Below are 22,374 nucleotides of genomic sequence, written 5' to 3' on the forward strand. Positions count from 1 at the left end.
AGGATATGTGTGTGTGTGTGTGTGTGTGTGTGTGTGAGAGAGAGAGAGAGAGAGAGAGAGAGAGAAAGAGAGAGAGAGAGTGAGTGTGTCTTGGGCAGCGAGGCCTTAATGTATTGTTCCTGTATACTCAAGAGAAAAGAGGCCCTAGGAACAATACCAGAAAGGTACCAGGGATAAGTTTTTTAATAATGTTTATCTAATCCTTGCAATGCACTTATTAAGTGCCAAATCCTAAATATAAATTACAACAGAATGAAATAACTGCTGATATTAACCCCACTTTTGAGATTAGGACACTGAGGCACAGAGAGCTCAGGTAACTTGACCAGGGACATACAGCCAATCCATGATGGAGTTAGGATACAACCCCATGTTTTTGACTCCTGTTTTCTCTGTTGTTAACCTCTCACTTCTTCCTCAGTGTTTCCATCTGCCTTCAGTGCCCTAATGTCCAGTGGTTTGTTAATGCATTCTTGAAGACCCACTTGAGCATGTGGCAAAGCCTGATTTTGATCCTGGATTAGAAAACAATTGCTTTAAATGAGTCATTGGTAACATTTGAATATAGACATTATATTATAACACTAATACTATATCATTACTAAATGTCTTGAATTGATGGCTGTATTATGGTGATATATGTAGGAATGATGGGCATGAAATCTGTAACTTAAATGGTTAAAAATTAATATTAATAACAATAAAAATAGTAAGCTTATTTATAGGAGATGAATGGATACACAGACCTTTAGATAAGAGTTGGAGATTATTTTACTATTCCTGCAACTTTTCTTAAGGTTTTAAAAATTTCTAGAATAAAATATTGGGGAAGAAAACCCTGATGCTTAGAGATGCTGAGGCATATATTAATATATACTAATCCGTTTTGTACTCAGAACAACGCTGTGAGTTAGATATGTTATGTCCCCATTTTAGAATAGGATGCTGAGACCATAGAGAGCTTAAAGACCTTGCCCAGTGTCACTCAGCCAGTGAAGGTGGGATTTGAATACTGCTATTATATTTCTGCAAAAGCACCCTACTTCTGTGTGTTGAACATATAGAAATTGATAGGTTGAACCACATAGAAATTGCTTTTCTATGATAATTTCTAATTTCTAAAAGCCATTGCATTTGACTCACCCTAGGAGTAGGGATCACTTCTTTCCTAATGAATGGTTGGTCTGTTGTGTTTCTTCATGACCAGAGAGTGGGTTCCATCAGGGATCATGTCCACCTTGCTTACCACTGTCTCCACAGACCGCCTGATTCATGATTGACATTTGATAAGTGTCGGTTGAATGAACAACATCCAAAAAATTTTGACTCCTTCTCCCTTTTTCCTCAGGTGTATCTCATTTTTGCAGTCCCTGTATCTGTGTCACTTTTAGGAGAACCTGTGAATAGTCATAACTAGTTAGAAAAGATGCAGCCTTGCCAGTGATAATTGCAACATAATCAACTATTCAACTTCAGGAGAACCCTTTTAACTGATGAAGACATTGATTAAAACATGCCCCTCTAAGATGACCTCTCAGTTCAGAAACTTGAAAATGTAAAATGTTTGGGCTCACTACCAACACACAGCAATTTTGGCTAGAATGTATGTGGTGCTCCGAATGCCATCCTCTCAGATCCTTGTTTGAACAGTAAACACATTTTTAAAACATATCATGTTGTCTCTAAAAATAAGCGATCTTTCAAAACGAAAACCAGTGCACAAGTAGTTGGCACATCTGGTAGTCAGAGAAGTTGTATGGTTTGTTTTTAGGGAATGACAAGCCAAGGAACATTCAAACTTGGCCAATTGCAAACTTTTCTTCTATCTGTGATGACACCTGATTTAAAAAAAAAAAATTGGCTCCAGGCTCGATGAAGAAAGAACATTGGAAATGGTCAGAGAATTAAACAGCACCATTTACTATCTTGTTTTGTGCAAGGAATTATAAAGAACTGTTTTTTTTTCTTACTTCAAGAAAGAATGGAGCAAAAAAGCAAGGACAAATATGAAACAACAATAACAAAACAAAAACAATAGCAGTGGATAGCCATTGAGCACCTATTATGTGCTGGATAATGTACTGAGTCCTTTATATGTGATGTTAATACTAGATGCACAACAACCTTGTGGGTGGTCTTAATTTTCTTCCTGTTTTGTAGATGATAAGGCATAGAAATAAGACATACAAATGCTCAGTAATCTGCCCAGGTTATGCACCTAGCTGATCCGAGGCAGGCTGTCCCCAATGTTCGAACTCCAGAGCACTGCCCGATTCTGAATAGCCTGGAGGTGGTCATTATGTCTGGCATTAGAAAAAGAATTAGATGGTCACATTGACCTGCAGTGGCTCTTGGTCAAATTATTGTTTCACTCCACTTGTGAGGCAAATGATGCTGTTTTCCAGAACATTCTTATAGCTATACACAAACATTCCCTGTTCCCAAGAAGTCCACCACTCATTCTCATGGTTTGAGGCTATCATCTGTGATTCTGTCAGAAGCTGTCATTTCTCTCTCTCTCTCTTTTTTTTTTGAAGGACATTAAAGCTTACCAGTGAATTTTGGAGTAGGGGGTGGGACAGTAAAAAATTGATGGACATATTGGAGAGAGAAGGGCTAATTTGTTAATTTCTTTATTACAGAACAAGAAAATAATGTGGATATATGCATCCAGGGTAGAAGGTTACACAGGCAGCCATGACCTGTGTAAAATTCTGGCCCGGGAAAATGGATTTATAGTTACTATCCCCACTGACTCCATCTTCCAGTTAGCAGCCCTATGGAGAAGCATCAAAAGGATTGACTTTTTGAAATTGCTTTTATTTTTTTCTCCAAATGGCACTGTTTCAAAAAAGACAATCAGGTGGGCTTCAGTGGAAATAATTTGTCAGTGTTTAATGCTCACTATAACTATCTTCTATTTTCATTCTTTCATCTCCTCTAAGCCTTCTTCAATGTGTACTAATAGACCCCAGGCTAGGTGCTAAGGGAGCAGAGATGCCCCAAACATAGGGCTCTGCCTTTCAAAAGCTGTAAAATATAAAAACTGAGAGGATGAAAGGCAGGCAAAAGTTCATTTCCTGAAATGTTTCAGGAACTGAGGTAGGTATATTACTGGAGACCAAAGGGGAACAAAGGGAAGAGTTGGGCAGATCTGCTCATTTGGAGGTGGAGAAGGGAGTTCATAGAGGAGGGAACCTTTGAATTGAGATCTTAAGATGCAGAGGGTTCTCACTAGGTAGGTTAGTTAGAGTAAGGGCATTCCAGGTAGAGAGAAGAACTTGAACAAGACATGGGTTAAAATAAAATTTTCACTGATCATGTTGGTATTTATTGATTCAAGGTATGTGTATTTTAATGTCACAACATCTCTGAAATTTGAACACCAGGCTCCAAATTTAATTGGCTGTTCGTGTTTCTCACTGGTAACCAAAATAATGCTGTGCCTTACAATGTACTGGCATTTTAGATTTGATGAAATATTAATCTGCTTTGCCATCAAGTGTTATTTTTTAAGTGTGCTGTTCCAGCTTCTGTGTATCTTTGTTTTAGAGGTGGATGGATATTAATATTTGTTTATTAAAAAGGAAAAAGACATGAAATGATTGAATTCTTTATAGGACTATATGGTATTTGACAGAATACTTAACATCTGATGTTGTTTTGATAACAAGGGCTGATAACAATGGAACCTGGGGAGGCAATTCAGGTGTTTTACATACTGGGCTAAGCTATGAACCACAACATTACCTTTTCCAAGGACAGAAGGAAGTGGCATTTAGAATTTTTAAAAATGTTCAAGTTCTGATGCACTCCATAAAACTGTTCACACCAATCTAGGTGTCAATATGAAGCCCTGATAGTACGATGTTTTATGAGTTATGAAAACAGAGTATCTATGATTGATTGTCCAAGGGCCAAGAAGATGGATCAAACTTAAGCTGCAGTGGGAAGGGTAGATGAGATGTTCTGGTGGGTGTATTTGAAAAACAGAAATCCAAGAAATTTCTGTTGCAATTAATGATCTTGGAAAGTGTACAGGAAGAAGCCAAGCATCCTGGAGCCCAAACTTAAGCACACAGGTGTCACAAAGATACACTCCTCGCAGTATCAGTTTCTGCTTGGATTTCATCTGAATTTTAGTTTCCTTAAAGGCTGGACTGGAGCAAGGCTGCTGCCAGCTAAGGATGCTGTCACTCTACCAGCGTTTTTGAGATGTGGCTACATCGATGGGGCCATAGCTATTGTGCCAATTGTCTTGTTTGTCCTTTGGCTTCAGGGACTTCTGGAAGAAAATGTTTCAAAAGATGATAAGTAAAAATACTTTTTGGCTATTGATTTAATTTTGGGGAAAACAAAATAGGAAAGCATGTCCCCAGGGCTAAGGAAAGATACAGTGACACTTTTCACCTATTACGATCCCAATTATATCAATGAAAAAAAAAGTGAACTTAAGTGAGAAAATTTTAGATCCTGATTTGTTAAAAACTGAGGTCATATTTATTTTCATTTGTTGTAAGTGAGAACATAGTGTTTAGTTACTGACACTTGGCCAGGTAGTTGGCAAAAAAAAAAAGTTTGAACAAGTACATCCATGTAAAAAGAATGTCTAGAATGATTCAAATATTATTATTAGTTTTTATAAATGAATCATGGCAGTGTTTGCCTTTTTTTTCCCTTGCTTTTCACTTTCCCATAATGACACAGATTCTTGTGGGTTTCTTCTTTTTTCTTTCTCCTTTGGGTATGTACCAAACTTTTCTACATTGGAAGGTTGTAAACTAATGCAAATGAAAAACCTATGTCAAATTTAGTTATCATGTTGCTTTTCAAATGAGTGTGTTAAGACTCTCATCCTGATTGTTTAAAAAATTGGGTATATGTTCAATGACAACATATTGGGATAAAGAGAAAAAATCAAGATTGGAGGTACACAGTCATACTATATCCTTTTAAACAGGCTTTTTGGAAGTTCAGATTTGGAATGAAGTAAACCAGTTAAACGGGTTTTTTTTTTTTTTAATTTTTTTTAGTAGTGTCAACTTTCCTTGCTGGGTGATTCAAGTGGAGGGGGAGGAGACAAAAAAAAAAAAACCCACCAGAAAACACTTTGGTTTGATGAAGGTAATTCTATCTCCCTACCACCTTAACCCTTTAGGTAAAGATATAAGATATACCTCTCAATATCATTCTCAAAACAAGATTCTCACTTCTATATAGAAGTGAAATTTAACCACATTTTATAAAAGTGGTGATTATGGAAGAGTGTCTGTTGTAGCTTTATGACTTTCCAGTTGGAATTAGAAAAAGATTTTTAGTAATATTGCCCGTACTAAAAAAGGAAGATCCGAGGACTGTCTTTTGAGATGGGTCCTGATATAAGTGTGCACATGTGTGTATTTACTGGTCTCTGATTTAAGGGACATAAAAGCTAACCTGATTCATTTGTTTTTAGGGGCTCTTGGCTTTGGGCCTCAGTGCAAGTCCATTGGAAAAGGCAGCTGCAACAATCTAGTGGTCACCAGCAGTCCCATGATGGTTCAGCGACTGGGACCCATTTCACCTCCAGCAAGCCAGGTCTCCACAGCATGCAAGCAGATCAGTCCTAGCTTACAGAGGGCAGTGAATGCAGCCAACCTGAATATACCTCCTTCAGATACCAGGTCTCAAGTTACTTTTTTTTCCCCCTTCTTTATGGTATAATCACACCCCACATGTGTTTTCCCTTGTATCCCTGAATGCATGGGCGCGCACACCCGCACACACACATGCACACACACATGCACACAAACACACATGCTCCCAAGCAACTCTTCTGATGTGAGTGTTGTAGGGGAATGCTCCTAAAAACTAAGTATGTGCCATTGTATCCTCTTAACTGGGAGGAATGGTTTAATATCTACTATCTTGTGGTATAATTAAAATGAATGCCCATTTTGAGATTTTGAGCCTCAGTGACTGAAGGCCAATATGTACATTTGTCAGTTCCTGTTGAAGCAAGTCATGTCATGGTCTAATAGGTGTTCCATGCACATCTTTTTTACCTGACAGGTTTTGGTGTATATATTTCAGTCTCAACACTGCTTATCAAGCTGTTGTCTCAATCCATCCATCTGTCTACCCACCCATCGACCTATCTACCCAAATATGTATCAGTATCAAGCATCTACTATCTGTGTAATGTAATAGTCAAAGTTTAGGGTGATAGCAGAGAGAATGAAGACAGAAATCACACATTTTAAGGCTTTATGATATGTCGGGAAGACATATTTTCATGTATGAGTTGCATAACATTTCAACATGATGTCTGATTAGGTGGCAGAATAAGTAGGTACAATAAGTACCACATATCTATCTTCATAGTGGAGAATTAATTAGAAAAGAGAAATCACCCCTCAGACAAATTTTCATCTCTGTCAAGGTTTATATTAGGGAGATCATAAAACCAAAATACTGTATAGTTTAAGGTCATTTCTTTTTTAAGTTAATATTTTGTCATAGAAGTTATCTTCTTTGAAAAGCACAATCCAAAGTTTTTGCCTATGAGTCTTGGTTCTGCTGTAACTGATCCTGCAAAGGACTCTCACTCTCTGGGCCTCTGCCTCTTCTTCTTGTGGGGCTGTAACCCACTAAGATACCTGTGGTTCTGAGACTCTATTTCTTCTTCCTTTCCTTCCTACTACCCATCTTTTCTGCTCTTGTCTTCCTGCATAATCCTCCTAGCTTCCATTTGAGACTCTGAAAACAGTTCCTGGATCATTTATTTATGCCAATTTTTTCATGGGGTGGAAAGTTGTTTTTCAGCTGAGACTTTTTGTGATGGGAAGCTGCTGTCATTTTCCCATTGATGATTATGCCTTGAGGGACTCCTCAGACTTGCTGAGTGCTGCATGTAAAATTAACTGTGCTCATGGGTGGGTGTCACTGGGAAGCCTTCAGCTTCCTGTTGCAAGTCCAGCCCATGCCTTGAAGGCAGAGTCATAATTAATGGAGGAGCTGATGGTAGGCAGAGCACAGGCTGCTCAAGCCACATACCTTATGCAGTCCTTTTCATGGGTCGGCCAGAGAGGGTCATTATCTCAGTGTGTTCTGGCACATTTGATTCCTTAGCATAATTTTATATCCTTAAAAGGCAACACCTTAAAGAAACACTGACAAGTGTTTTTGACTATGTATTCCGTGAGCTCTTCTATGAGAAAAAAATTTTTTTTGCAGGATGAACAAAGAAACGCGAGTTGAGGAGTGGCTTAGTGAAGGATGGAACCTACTTTTAGCAATTTGGAAAGGTCACATATTTGTGATCTTTAAATTGGTTTGTGTGTTCCATCAGAGGGGAGAAAGAGTAAGAGGCAGCAGTTCAAACTGGAAGGCATGTCAGTGTCACAGAGAAGATGGTGAGGTCATCATCTTAGAGCCTTATCCACCAGGAGTCTGCTGGAGGCAAATAGGGACTGGAGAGGTGCTCCGCCTAATTACCCATATAATTCCCGTAATTCCTAAAGTAGAAATTATATCACTCAAGGACAATCGTGGGTAGAATTTGGATAGACATCCTTCCAGGTGTATGCAAATGCATGCATCATAAGTATTGGCTTTTCTTTCCACTAAATTGACCTAATAACTGACATAGTTTTATAATTACTTTTTTCAGTTCATATATTATAAACTCTTTTGTAATAAAGGTTTCTTCAGCCTCACATAATGGTTTCTTTCTGCTCCAAATTCCATTTTCTAAAGAAAGTATATAAATAAAAAGTAATTCTTATCAGTCTTTTATTACTAAGGATTTAGTTCTTTCCCCTTATTTTAGTATTATAAATAATGCTTTATTGCATTAACCCTGTAACTCTTTTATTGCACCTCTCTGATTATTAGAATAAATTCTTTAAGTACAATTTGCTGGGTTAAAGGAAATGTACAATTTTTAGCTCTTAATATGTATTCTCAAATTGCACTGTAGAAAAGACCTACCCATTTATAAATTCACTAACAGGCTAAGAGAGTGCCTGTTTTCTCTGACCTTATCAAATATTAGTTATTATTTTTATAAGTTTTTCTTAGTATAAGTTTTTCCATCTGAGGTACAAAATGATATTTTGTCTTAATTTGCATTTCTTAATTATTGATATCATTGACCAGTTTTCATGGATGCATTGGCTGTGTTTTTTTAAATTCATTTGTATACAGTTTTCTCTTGGGTGCTCATCTTGAAAAAGTCACTTTTTTCTTAGCTTTGTTGGGTTCTGTCTAATTAATTGATGAGAATTTTGCCCTAGTACTGAGTATTTGCTTTCATTAATTTCCCAACCATTTCTGACTTAATGATAAATGCAAAATTACCCCTTAGTGTTTTGAAGATCAAGAAGATCAAGAAACTATTCTCAATTTAGGCATTGCCAAAAGTTTATACTACAGAGCCTGTTGTGCATATTTCTCCTAAAATGACAAGGCCAACATTCTGGTATAGTAGCCTCATCCAGTGGAGTCATATCCCCATCTAGCAAAAGTTGGGCAATGGAAGAAATTTGCACGAGTTTGGAATATATTTAGCTTTTCTGGTGTTTGCACATGCATTGTGATTCTGCACTTTATGATTGAATATTTGTACTACCTTTTAGTATTATCCCTGTTGAAGACATCATGGACCCCAAGACACAGAAAACCTAAATGCTTTCTCCAGTGTCACTTGCTTGTCAGTCACAAAACTCACCCATTGCCTGATAATATCATTCTACATCCAGAAAGGCACCACATTTCTCTTTCTCTTCTATTAGAAATTCTTAGGGGTGATTGTCTTTTTGTTTGGAATATGCCCACAAAGCTCAGAGGAAGAGCACAGGCTAGGAATGGACTCTGGACTCTCAATGAGTCCTAACGTTTTATAAAACCCTTCCGTAATCAGATGCCCTGCTAATTCTTCTGAGCGATTTACCAGGACACATAAATAAGAAGTTCCAGATAGACCAGGTCTGGTCTTCCTTTCCATATCTGTGTATATATGAAATATATGTATTCTTATGAGTGTCAGTTTGAGAGTTTTCTGCATTATTTTTAAATTAGAACTTCTTTTAAGTTTGGCATTGAACCAAATAATTCAATTTGGGTCATCCTACCTCTTACGACTGAGAGTTACTTAGCTCTTACTTTATCAGTCATCGTAATCCTTTTTGCGGATGGTTCCCGGGTGTTCGTATTGCTCTTATTTTGTTTGAAATATATCTACCTTCTTTTCACATATAGCTCCAAATAAACCAGTTACCAGAAATAGTATCCTTAGGAACAGATGAACATATGGATATGGAGATTGTTCTCAGTATGGTGACACAGCGCTCTGAACTCTGTCACTTTCCTTCCCACAGGTCTGGTGTTGTAGCAGCAGGGGTTACAGGCAAGAATTCTTGGCAGCCCTCACACTCATTCAACATATTGTTGCAGAAAGAACAGAAAATTTGTGTTCCATTTGTAGCTTGTGTGACTTGAAGCCGGGTTTACCAGGTCTTGTAGTCAAGCAGAGCATTATGGACCACATGTGAGCTACAGTGTGAGAAAAGCAGCAGAGAATGTGTATGATCCAGCTAAGGCTCTGTCTGTCACATGCTGCTTCATTTATTATTCACTGAGGGCTTTATCCCCTCCCCCCATTTTTTTTTTTTGGTGTGTGTGTCACTAGGAAAAATTTTTACAGAACCTTAGTTTTATTCTTTGTATAATAGAATTGATTAAAAATCCAGTTTACTTGCCTCACATATTGTGTCAAATAAGAAGATAACATAAGAAAAATGCTTTCTAAGTTAAAAATATTGGATAGTTACCATCATGATGTTTATTTATTTACTTTGCTAATTAACAAGTTTTTGAATACTTTATATTTATCTAACACTCTGGTAGGTACTAGGGAGATTAAAAAATGCCTCTTCTGTTGAGAGACTTTGACTTCTGTTGAGGAAAATACCCACATATGCTTCCAGGTGCACATATCTGTATATATGGAAAGAGGACTCTTACTGAGAACTGGTGTATTGGGGAGAGATTCCATGCATTAGAACTGTAAAAGGTCTGGATTACTGCATAGGAGATAGGAGGGAGACTGGCTGCTGAGAGAGAGAGAAAGAGAGAGAGAGGGAGGGAGGGAGAGAGACAGACACAGCCCTATTCATACTAATTGCTTTAATGATAGAATATAGAATTTGCTTTTTGAAAAATATATGATAACTATCTTAGGAAACTGAGATGTCCAAGGTATTAAGCAAAGCATCTACACAGGGTTATATTCAGATTTAATTTAAGCCATAGTCAGGTGTAATTTGAGAAAAATGAGAATCGTCTTTCAACAATGGAACAATGAACAAGTCTCACTATAGGCTGCCCTTAAACCAAATAATATAATTTTATAAGCAAAGTTTATAGAGATAGATAAAATTCTCTGTTGGTCACTGCTTAAAAATCTGAAATGTTCTAAAATGACACTGACAGGCAAATGTGCCACCTGAGAATGGATATCCACTCAGCCACATGGCTGTAGTGAAGCTCTTATTCTTGATGTTCTATAAACTTTCTCAGGGTGTAAAGCAAAGTCAGTTGTCTCTGCTTCAAATATGACATATCTACTGATTTAGCTTGGGTCTGAAAGTAATTCCTGAATCTCACTGGGGAAGGGACCAAAGGGCCCTTGACATCCAATCACCAGGAGCCTTCTGCTGAGCTCTGCAGGAAGAGCCACAAGCTGCAAGTGTGCTAAGAAAATAATTGAAAAGTGTCCACGGGGAATTAAAAAAACAGATGGTTCAGGAAACACTTTGGGGCTTGAAAAGGACTTCAACCCAAATGTAAGGATGTGGACTAAGAAAAAAATCTATGTCAAGGGCAGCTGGACATACATTCCGGCTGTGTTTGTCATTGGTAAACATTACTTCGCCTGATGGTAACATCATGTTGATCACAGTGTTATCACCCCATGGTGTGCATTTCAGAGCTGTTTTCTTGCTAATATCTCACACTCATAGGAAACCACATTCCTGGCGTCCATTTTGTGAAATGGAGTAAGAGGAACAGGTGGGATAAAAGTGTTTCTCTTTTTCACTTGTTCCTTTGCAACAGGTTGATATTTAACAGCTAAAGATAGTAAAAGTATTCATTTTGGGGAAGGCAAACATTTTCTATAACATTTTGTTGTGGTTAATTTTATTATCCCAAAAATAGATCTCTGTAGAAAGCAAGTGCAGATACACATAAATAAGCCAGCTTTTCTGCTGTACACTGAGTCTAAGTCAGGGAATACTTAGTGCCTGTTCTAAATGTCTACATGAGTAGCCTCTTTGTGACAGATTTTCTGTCTAAGGTACATAGCTTTTATTTTCTTCAGTTCTTTTTAAGGAAAACATGCCGTAATAAAGCAAAAGAATTTTAAAGGGGCCTGAGCTACATTATGGACCATTTTGTTATGTATACAATATATTGTGAGACATGAAGCTTATTTAGTAAAGGGTAAGAACAGATAGGGAAATCTTGTGAAACAAGCAATTGAAAGTGAATGATCTACTCTCAGCCCAAAGCTGCTCTGATTTAAGAACAAGAACTCATCAAAAACCCAAGCAAGCAAGTATGGTTAAACCTTACATAGCCCCAGCATGTAATGTAATTCTAAAAATGACTTGATTTTAGTTTGTACTCCTTATATATTATAGCTATGTTTTATTTAAAAAATTAAGAATTGAAACCAGTCTGTGTATTTTATATATATTTTTCACCTACTGGGATGATTTGATATTGTAACTGAGTACTGACAGTATAAATTGCTCTTTTATTATTATTATTATTATTATTATTATTATTATTATTATTTTACTAATTTGTTAATATCAGTGAAACTAAATTGTAAAGCTTCTGAATCCCCTGGACTACGCTTTGACTTTAAGGATTTACTCTTTTTTTTTTTTTAATGAAGTTAAGTTTAATGTTACCTCCCCAAATAGATGTTACTTAAAGGCTGGTACTCTGTTTAGATTTGTATGCGCTGCAAAGTCTATCATACCATACTGCACACAGTAGGTACTTAACAAATACTTGATTATTTGGTTTGCTGTGACAGACATTAATAATTTATCCCAGGTCTTTAATTTTCCCCCTACATTAAAAAGGATATTTGAAAATAAAGCAAGCACTATTTATTATAATTAAAGTTCTGAGATTATAACAATATATCTTTTGTTTTATTATTTCAGTAAGCATTAGCTTTTATTGTGCTTCTTGGGAAAATATTATTTACCTGGAACGAAAAGCCTTGGATTTTATCTGAACCCAAGAATGTGTGTTTAGTGGAGAATGTAATTAGGGGAAATACATAAGGGATTGTAAGTGCAATGTTCTTTTAGCTCTTAAGCAATCCATATCCTGTTAAAATGTTATTTTTTTTTCTTCTCTTCTGGCTGCTGTTCCAGGTCCCTTATTTCACGGGAGTCTCTGGCATCCACGACTTTGAGTCTCACGGAAAGTCAATCGGCCTTGAGTGTGAAACAAGAGTGGTCTCAGGGCTACAGAGCTCTGCCTTCGCTTTCCTCCAACCATAGCTCTCAGAATGGTGTGGATCTAGGGGACTTCCTTGGCCTTCCTCCCGGGACATCCATGTCCAGCAATAGTGTCTCTAACTCATTGCCATCCTATCTTTTTGGCATGGAAAATACCCACTCTCCTTACCCTAGTCCCCGGCATTCATCCACCAGATCCCACTCGGCCCGCTCGAAGAAGAGAGCACTGTCCTTGTCACCCTTATCAGATGGCATCGGGATAGACTTCAATACCATCATCCGCACCTCACCCACGTCCTTGGTTGCCTACATCAATGGGCCGAGGGCATCCCCAGCCAACATGTCCCCGCAGCCAGAGGTCTACGGGCATTTCCTGGGGGTACGCGGCAGCTGTATCCCCCAGCCATGTGCAGTACCTGGCAGCCAGAAGGGCGTGCTGGTGACCAGTGGTGGCCTGGCGCTACCGGCCTATGGTGATGATGGGGTACTGGAGTATGAGCGCATGCAACAGCTGGAGCACGGTGGCCTTCAGCCCGGGCAGGTCAACAATATGGTGGTGCAGCATGGCCTGCCGGGCCCTGAAGGCCAACCCTCTGGCATGCTCAAGACTGAGCGACTGGAGGACTTCCCAGGTGGTACCCTGGATCTGCCGCCTGCGCCCCCGCTCCCTCCCTTGCCACCGCCTCAAGGTCCCCCACCACCCTACCATGCCCACCCGCACCTTCATCACCCAGAGCTAGTGGCCCACAGCCAGCCACTGGCACTGCCTCAAGCCACCCTGGACGATGATGGAGAGATGGATGATGGTGGGGGCAAGCACTGTTGTCGCTGGATAGATTGCAGCGCCTTGTATGACCAGCAGGAGGAACTTGTGCGGCACATCGAGAAGGTCCACATTGATCAGCGAAAGGGGGAAGACTTCACTTGCTTCTGGGCTGGCTGCCCTAGAAGGTACAAGCCTTTCAACGCCCGCTATAAACTGCTGATCCACATGAGGGTCCACTCGGGGGAGAAGCCCAACAAGTGTACGGTGAGTTTCTGAAGCCCAGGAGTGACCTTTCTCCAAGGCCTAGCATTTGTATTTCATGTATGTATTTTTCTAAACTTGGCCCACGGGTCTGAGTACAGTTTCTTCATTTGTGGGTTTGGATGTGTGGTGCTGGGGATGTCCATGAGATTGGATTGCCTTCAGCTTGAGGAAGGGAAAGGTTCTTCTGGTGGCTAGTGGCTGCTGGTTTCTCTCCATTTCTAGATTCTCTTCTGAAAGGGTACATGATCAGCAGGGAAGGCCAGTCTGCCCCACTGTCCGTAATCTTGAAAAAATGCTGGCCAGGCACAAACTGGAGCTTCCTTAATGTGCGTGGACATGCAAGAGCAAAGGAACACACATCACACCACCAGCGAGCTTTAGCTCTCTTCCAAAGCAAATACTCAGATTTTTCTTTCCCTCCAATAACTGGGTGAGAATTGGAGTGGGGGAAAGGGGTGTTCTGATATTTAAGAAAGGAACTTACTACTTAGCAAATTGGCTAGTAAAATTATTGCTACATGTACCCACACGCCTGCACACTGTACCTTCCAGGGTTGTGGGACTAGTTAATGATTTACAGCCAGCATAAAAACACCAGAGGATACCACAAAGCAGAACCTGGAGGGATCTCACCTAATTTTAAGGAAAGAGTTTGTGGAAAGATATAAGGAGGGAGTGGATTAGGGAATGTGCCTGATGTACCTTTGGCATTGAAAGAAGTGGGCCTGGTGTCACTTTCCCCTGCCTTCCCCTTTCCTGGCATCAATCCTGGAACTCTGTTTCTGGGCAAAATTTACTATATTTGAATAATATGATTCGTAAACTATTTCATAATAATTTCACACCTCAGAGAAGCCCTCAGGGTTTACAAGTGGGACATCACCCTTGGGATCACAGGGATGGCTTTGCACAATCTGACAGCTTACTTAACTCTTGGAAGAAGAACATATGGTTTATATTAATTTAGATGGGCAGGAATATTTCTTTAGAGTTAAAATCTGAGAATTCTGTGTGCTCCCTGGATAATGAGTATGGTGGAGGTCCCTAAATATGTGAAATATACAAATTATTTTAAAAAGGAACTTATCTGGACTGTGATTCCCCAACCCCAGTCCCTTCTTTCTATAGCATGTCGTGATATAGAGAATCTGGACCATGTTTATGTCTCATTGTAGATTAGCCAGGTTCTCTGATTCATGTAAAAGCAAACCAAACAGGTGACATCTGTAATGTAAGTATTAGAAGCACCTTTTCACCATCCAGTAGGTATTTTTGAAAGAGTTTTTAAGAATTTTTGGTGGAATGAAATTGCATTTCTCATGGTTACATTATGCCCCATGTTGTGATTTTTCTTAAGGAAAACCTGAAGGTGATATATTATGAGAATGTCAGGTTCTATGAGTAAAAGGAATAATTACATTCCAGGAGGCAAAACCTCACTCTTTCAGTAGGGTTCTGTATTAAAAATGCCAGAAAGAGACAGGCAATTGTAGGCAATTCCATTTACTCTGTTTGGAACACACCATCCTATTGCAGGCAGGAAAGACATTCAGTTTCTGAAGGAAAACAGTCCAACCTTTCAGTTCTGACTAATCCTGGCTGAAAATAGTTTACTGGATTTGGCTTTACTGAAATAAACATAAAGCCTTGAATTATCCAAAAAACTTTTTTTCTGCATTGCAAAATTAATTTTTATGCAACAGGATTTCCCCATTTTCCCACTGTTCCCAGACTTTTTAAAGATGTGTAACTTTATAAGGTTGACTTTTGCTGAAGTGCATGCTGAATAGTAAAAATAGAAATAGTTGAGTGAAAGAATAAGCTGAAAGGTAAATGTTTGCAGACCTCTGCATAGCTCTTTATTGTACTGTTCAGGATGGGTATGGGAGGTAATTTTTCTCTTAATCTGCCCACTCCCCACTTCTAGATGGAATCTTTGCAAAATGCAGGTTGCTAATTTAATAGCATATTAAATCTAGAACCACAAACCATTTACTTACACGTATCATAGTGCAAATATGTTTATCCAAGGCAGGGTTTCTTAGGACCTGACTAATGCTGCAATTCCAGTCTTGGGAATATATATTTATAGCAAGAAGACATCCATTTTCACATAAACATACATATTATGGACTTCATTTCTTCTGAAGACCCTTGACTTACTCGTCATCTGCTTGATTTGTAGGACTGTAGCCAACTGGCAGTGAATGTTTTGCATGAAAATTTAGCATTCCTCTCAAGGTGTAGTCCATGGATAGAAGACATTGTGCTTAAAGTGGATGCCCACCTGAAATAATGTATTCTTCTGCTTTTGAAAAATGAATGTTTACACATTTGGAATCCAGACACAAAGAACTTTTAACACTGGGATGTTTCATTGCTTTAAAATCAGAAGGTAGTTGAATCAAAGCTAAAGATCCTGCCAAGTAAAATCACCACATTCTTCTTTTGGAGAAGTGATCTTTGGCTTTTTGTGGCTGTGTCACATGCTGCAAAGGCTAGGAGCAGTTTCAATGAAAATGTCCAGTCTATTTTACGTATGCTTAACTGCTTTTAATTTTCCATGATAGAGTTACTCATCATTTTCACTCAATTGCTTATTGACCCAGGAAAGGGCAGATGACCCCTTTGTGTTTGGTGACCATGACTACAAGAAGCACAAAGAGCTTGTGGAAGTTATGGTAAATGGAGGGTGTGTCAGAGGGCTACCGTCTGCTTACAGGAAGAGGCTGCCACTGGTGTCCTCCCTCAGTGCCAAATTCCCTTTCCTGCATGGGAGAATGCATTTTCAGAATTTCTGATTATGACTCTCCAGCTTTACCCAGAACTCTGGGGTTCTGATCACTCAGGACTGTAGATGGCAAAACCAGGGGAGGGTTATGAATTATTTATTTGGTTCAATTACTGTAAGAAGAGGATGGGTTCTTTTCCTTTCCCCACCCAAATAATCCCACCGTTCTGTAGATCTCATTCTTACTGCTTCTGGGCAAAGCTCTCTTTGCAGGCCTGGCTCAATGGCAGAGATATTCCCAGCCATGGACAAAAAGGCCTTGAGAAGTAAAGGCAATGGCAGACAGACAGACCTCAGCTAACTCAGAAACTGGGATATGGCAGTATTATATCTAAAAGGACTCAAGTCCATTCACTGCTGTCTATTAAGTAAAGCAATTTCTATGTGCTGAATCATTCTATTTTGACCTTCCTATGTTTACCCACTCCCAACCTTGGTAAATCTTGGAGTTATAAAAACTGTGGGGGCATTCCCAGTGTAACTATGTGGAATTCTGATAAGTTTTCCTGAAATGGTAAGGTTCTAGATTTCCAAGTTAGAACAAGTCATGGAGACCCAGAATTTGTCTCTTTTTCAAACTGTTGATTTGTGTAGGAGGACAACATAAAGTCTAACCCAGAGCCACATTTTATGTTAACTGTCTCTAACTGTATCCATAGTAATGGTTCCAACAGAGCGAACACTGAGAATGTTTTTGCCATACATAGGTCTTTCTGCCATTAAGTTTAAGGGTGTGCAGTGCCTGGCCGGATAGTGTTCCCAGGAAGGTATGTTTTGAATGAGGCCAGGCATGCTCAGTTAGTGCCTCTGCTGGGAAAATTTATCTGATCAGGACAGAGTGATCAGGGGCATGGGATTCTGTTGCCAGGGTGGGAAAGGCCAGTACTTGCCTTTGTGCACAATTGCAAGCAGTTGTGCTGGGAGGTTAGGGAGTGTTAATAAGGGAATTAGGGGGAATGTAGGCTGCCACTTAAATTTTGCTTATTTTTCCTGGATGATTTTTATCCAATAGAAAAAAGGAATTTTGTAAAACTTTTACCCACCCACAGATTTTCATGAAAATGTCACTGACCATAGACAGTTTTGAATTTTGTATGAATTGACTCATTTCTCCTCAGGCATTTTGCCTGGCCAAACCTAGAGTATTTTCTTTGGCTTGAATATTGGGTAGTTTGCTTTTTAAGTAACATTGGTTCATGAACATAAGAAAATAAATATAGCGCTGGGGCCATGTCCCCATTCTTCTTTTATGGCCTGATGTATGGGTTCATGGGCCAGTATTGACTATGTAGCATATTTTAAAAAATATTTTTCTTAGTTATATATGGACACAATACCTTTATTTTCTTTTTTTATTTTTATGTGGTGCTGAGGATCAAACTCAGTGCCTCACACATGCTAAGCAAGTGCTCTACCGCTGAGCTACAATCTCACCTCTGTAGCATATTTTTTGAGGAAAAGTAAATTTATTGTAAGCTGTAGAAGGATTTTTTATGTCTTTTAGTTTGTTATTTGGTAAGATTTGGCATTGATATGATGACCACAATAACATGACCAGAAGGGATCTTAGGAAAATGCTATCTAACTATAACTATTTTTGAAGCTAACACTTCAAAATCTTTATATAGGCCAAAATGAGTAAATTTTCATACTACCAAATATTGATAAGGGTATGTGGAATGGGGAGTATGCTAACTTTTCTGGAGAGAGTAAATTGTGTAACCACTTTAGAGAGTGATTTTGGAATACCTAGTAAGGTTGGAGCTAAGCATGTCCACTAGAATCATGTCTAAGTGTGTAACCTACAGACTCTTGCATGTGGTGGCACAGAAACCCAAGACAAGATGTTTATTGCATTTGTGTTTTTTAAAAAAGTGTAAATAACTCTCCATACATAAGATGAATCAATAAACTATGATTTATTCCTAATGAAATAATATAAAGAAGTTTAAAATTATTGGAATATACCCATGAATGTATCAACATGAGCAACTCTCAAAAATTGTTGAGTGAAAATTTGTATGCAAAAGGGTTAATGCAGTGTAATACAATTTATGTACATTTAAACACAGCAAAGTATAGAGTTGTTTTAGATCAATAATTGTGTGGTTAAGGAATGAAATCCTGTGGGTAGAGTAACTAGTAACCTTAGGATAAGGGATGTTTCTAGAGAGGAAAGAAATAGGATGTAGGGATTTTGCTTCATCTTCTTTCCAAAGAGGGAGAACTGACATAAACATGGAAAAATATTAGTTTCTCTTAAACTCAATGGTGGCAATACAGGTGCCACGGGTATCTGTTATGTTTCATAAACTTCTCTGTGTGAAATGTTTCAGAAGTATGTGTTCTATTTAAAAAAGAAAATTAAGATAACACTTCAGCTTCCTTACATACATGCCATTTTCAGGTGAGCATAAAGCCCAGAAGAATTGATTTTTCCAGTTTAGCTATTCTCCACTAAAGCACTATTCTTCGCTTGGCTGACATTTGACTCATCTGGAGACCTTTACAGAGTACCAGTACCTGGGTCTCTCCCCTGATACTGGTACTCTGTAAAGGTGATGCTAATGAGCAGCCAAGACTGAAAACAAGTACTCTACAAATTCTAGATAAATAAAAGCCTCCCCTGTCTAGGTTAAAGTGTGGGGAGGCAGCACTTAGTAGAGAATATGTCTTCATTATCATCAATGTCCTGGCAATGATCAGGGTAGTTCATTTTCCCCTTGGAATAAAAAACAGAGGTGAGAGATAAGAAGATACTACAGAAGCTCTGGTGGTGGCAGGAGGCTTTTGACAGCGTCCGTCTCATGGTCAGAGTATTCTTTCTCTGCAGTTAATAGTAAATTAAAGGTCGGGATGGGCCTTGTGTTGATGTATATATCTGTCATTGCTACTTCTTGCCTCCCTGAGTTAAAAGTGGCACTGACAGATCTGTCACATCTTTCCCATTTTTAAAGGTAAGAGAATTCTTCCTCACAACCATAATGTAGCCTCTCTGCTTTTAATATAAAGTGATCTTCAAAACATTTTTTTTTTTTTGCTACTATGGACATTTCTGAAGAGTTGGTAAATTACCAAAATATTGGATTTTCTCTTTTATCAAATCTGCCTGATGTGATTAAATAAATAAATTAACATTGATATCCTCTTTGTCTCTTGAGGCTGAAACAGCACCAGTGAAACATCTGGTAAAGATCAGAGAGAGTGTAGCTTCCAAATCGTATCCCACAAGGCATCAGTCTGTCAAATATTAGATGCAAACTCAATGATTTAAAAAGTAAAACCAAATCTCGAGATTTTTTTCCCCCAGTGATTTTATATAAGAAAGAGATACAAACATATTTCTCTATGTATATACATGTCGAGTATACTGTGGACATATATATGTCATTGTAAATTAAGAACCTCTTAGTATGGGTAAAAGCAAAACCACAGAAATTCTCATCAGATGGGGGAATTGACCACAGTCTATAAGGCGTCTGTCAAATCGGATTTCACATCCCAAAGCACTGTTTAGAAACCTGCCATTTGGTGGTGGTTTAATTTGATTTCCCTTTAGAAGGCATTTAATCCAGTTTACCTGGAGAAGTGGCCTTTTATGAACTTTGTCCTAAAAATAAATGTATAGCAGATTTGGGCAAATGTTTCAAAGTAAATTGTGGTTTATGTTTCTTTGCCCTGTGATTCTAGGATTAATGAAAAATAATAGATAATGAGAACAACTCTAAGAGGTTAAATATTTGAGGCTTTATTCTCATTAAACAAAATCATTAACTACATGATGGTTAATGTTCCTTTTAGTTCATATTTATTTTGTGGTTCTTCTCTAATTTTATGCCCTGAAATAATGTTTTTAAAATTAGAAAGCACTATGTAAATCTTCTCATAAATGATTAGGTTAAGGGGGTATATGGCAAACCTTTTGAGGTTTATTCATATATAGTTTTAAAAGTCTGTTTTTCTTAGTTCATTCAGACTGCACCAGTGTGGAAAATTAGTTTGGCAATTTATTAGAAATGTCTTTTGTGACCTTTGGAATATTTCTTAATTATATCTTCTTTAAGTGGTTGTGTTGATATCTTTGAGTCCAGATAGAATTTGTGTGGAGTAAAAAACCAAACACATTTATGCTTTTTAAAAAAGAGGTAGTCTGATTCTCTTTGATCTTTCAGAAACGTCTTCTTCAAGTTTGGGGCAGAATGATTTGGAAAGAGATGCTTATTTTTTTTTTGTAGGCAGATTTATTAGTTTCTGCTATAATTACTGAGCTGAAACTTCTAGACTATCCATAAGACAATGGTTATTTTAACCTGGGGCAATGGATGTGTGGTTGGCAAACCCAGACCAGAGCTTGATCTCACATCTGCTCCAACTCTAGGCAGCCACATATTCTTCATCTAGCAGAGAGATTGGTTAGTCTGAATAGGTGCCATTGTCCTATGGAATTTAGTGAGGAAAATAGAATGAAGATTGTATATTCTTATTTTTCCAGCACAGTATTTGTTGTTATTTTCCTGGGCCATAGGTATGGACTTGAGTGGCGGGGGATAAATTCTTTAGGAGAAGAATTTTTTAAAAGAATTTAAAATGATTAATTTGAGAGGTTGTTGAGAAGTTGGAAAATGAGATGACCAGGTTTTGTGTGGTCAAGGGCAATATGCCTGAGTTATACCCAGTTATACCCAGTTCTCCAAACCGAAGCTGACTATATAATTTCTTGTTCAAGTCAGAACACTGTTGAGAATGAAAGGATTCCTATTTCACTGGAATATTAGTCTAAGCCAGCATCATCATGGGAAAACAGGGTTGTGTCCTTAACCTACCCAAATAGCATATGTACTAATGGGCCCACCCAAAGCAAGTTCATTTATTCTTTTGGTCACTGAACATAAACCAAGTATCACACCCTGTCCTGCAACCCAAGGAGTACAGAGCTAGGTTGGACATTCTTTTGAGGAGCTCACAGTCTTCTGAGGGTAACGGTGTAAATAGTAAAACAAGGGCTGTGATATAGACCTATGCAAATTGTTTTAATGGGAAAATAGGGGAAGAAGTTTTCAAATATGCCAATAGAGATTGGGCAGGCTTCTCAGAGGAGGTGACTTTGTCTTGAAAGAAGAGAGTAGTTAATTCTTACAGAGAAGGGAAGGAGGCCATTCAAGCTGAGGCACAGAGGTATGAAAGATCCCAGAGGAAAAAACAGTTCCCAAGAAGTTTGATAGACCACAACTAGGTAGGAAGTAAGACTGCAAGGACTTGTGAAGGCCTTATTATAGGGATAATGTTACTAAAACTTGGAAGAACTACAAGCCTAGTTAATATAAGTGCAAATCTAGTTAATAAAAAAAATAAAACTGAGGAAGTGGTTTCATTGAGGTAGCAAACACTGTATTTTAGTATATGCAAAATGAAACTTTGACTCCCTCCAACCAAGTCCATTATCTCTGCAAGTTTACACTTTAATTTTTTAATTAAAATATACCTGTTAGCAGCTATCATATGAAACATGAATTTCTTCTTTTGTCAAGAGATCAGCCAGGGAAACACATGAATGGAGACAAGCGTAAAAGCATTTTCTGTTGTGAATTTTAAAGACAAAAATTAAAAACCTAGGGAGGACTGGAGACCTAAGACATTTGATCAGTTATGTAGAATGATTAAGATGTGGACAGAGGCTACATACATTCTCTTCCATTAGTTAAACATTTCCTTTTTTAATCTGTAAAGAGACAGAAGTACTGTTAAACAAAGGTTTAGATTGGTGCGCTTTATGCTGAGCTTGTCAGACCTTCTACTGTTGAAATTTACTTAGGATTTTTTTTCCCTGCTCAGACTAATTAATAGAGAGCAGAGCTAAATGCCTAAGATGTTTAAAGGAAAGAAAATCAAAGAAATTTTCATAAAAATAGTGCCCAATTCTAGTGACCATCTATCACTCTGTAAGGCCCCATCCTCTCTAGACTGGGGAAGGCCAGGTGCAGATAGAGCCCTAATATCCAGAGTATACAAAGAACTCAAAAAATTAAACA

At 38.2% G+C, this 22,374-nt stretch overlaps 1 protein-coding gene across 8 annotated transcripts in view; it reads left to right on the top strand.

Moving 5' to 3' along the window:
- Glis3 (GLIS family zinc finger 3) overlaps positions 1–22,374 on the top strand; it is a 432,619-nt gene that overhangs the window by 130,446 nt on the left and 279,799 nt on the right. For 7 of the 8 annotated variants that reach the window (XM_048806835.1, XM_048806840.1, XM_048806842.1 and 4 more), the window contains 2 exons: positions 5,456–5,663; positions 12,438–13,554. In XM_048806835.1, coding sequence (XP_048662792.1) covers positions 5,456–5,663; positions 12,438–13,554 — 1,325 coding nt within the window. The remainder of the gene's footprint in view (positions 1–5,455; positions 5,664–12,437; positions 13,555–22,374) is intronic. The other variant, XM_048806843.1, reaches the window with a different exon arrangement.

Source organism: Marmota marmota, unplaced genomic scaffold (genome assembly GCF_001458135.2).
Source record: "Marmota marmota marmota unplaced genomic scaffold, marMar, whole genome shotgun sequence".
NCBI classification, from domain to species: domain Eukaryota; kingdom Metazoa; phylum Chordata; class Mammalia; order Rodentia; family Sciuridae; genus Marmota; species Marmota marmota.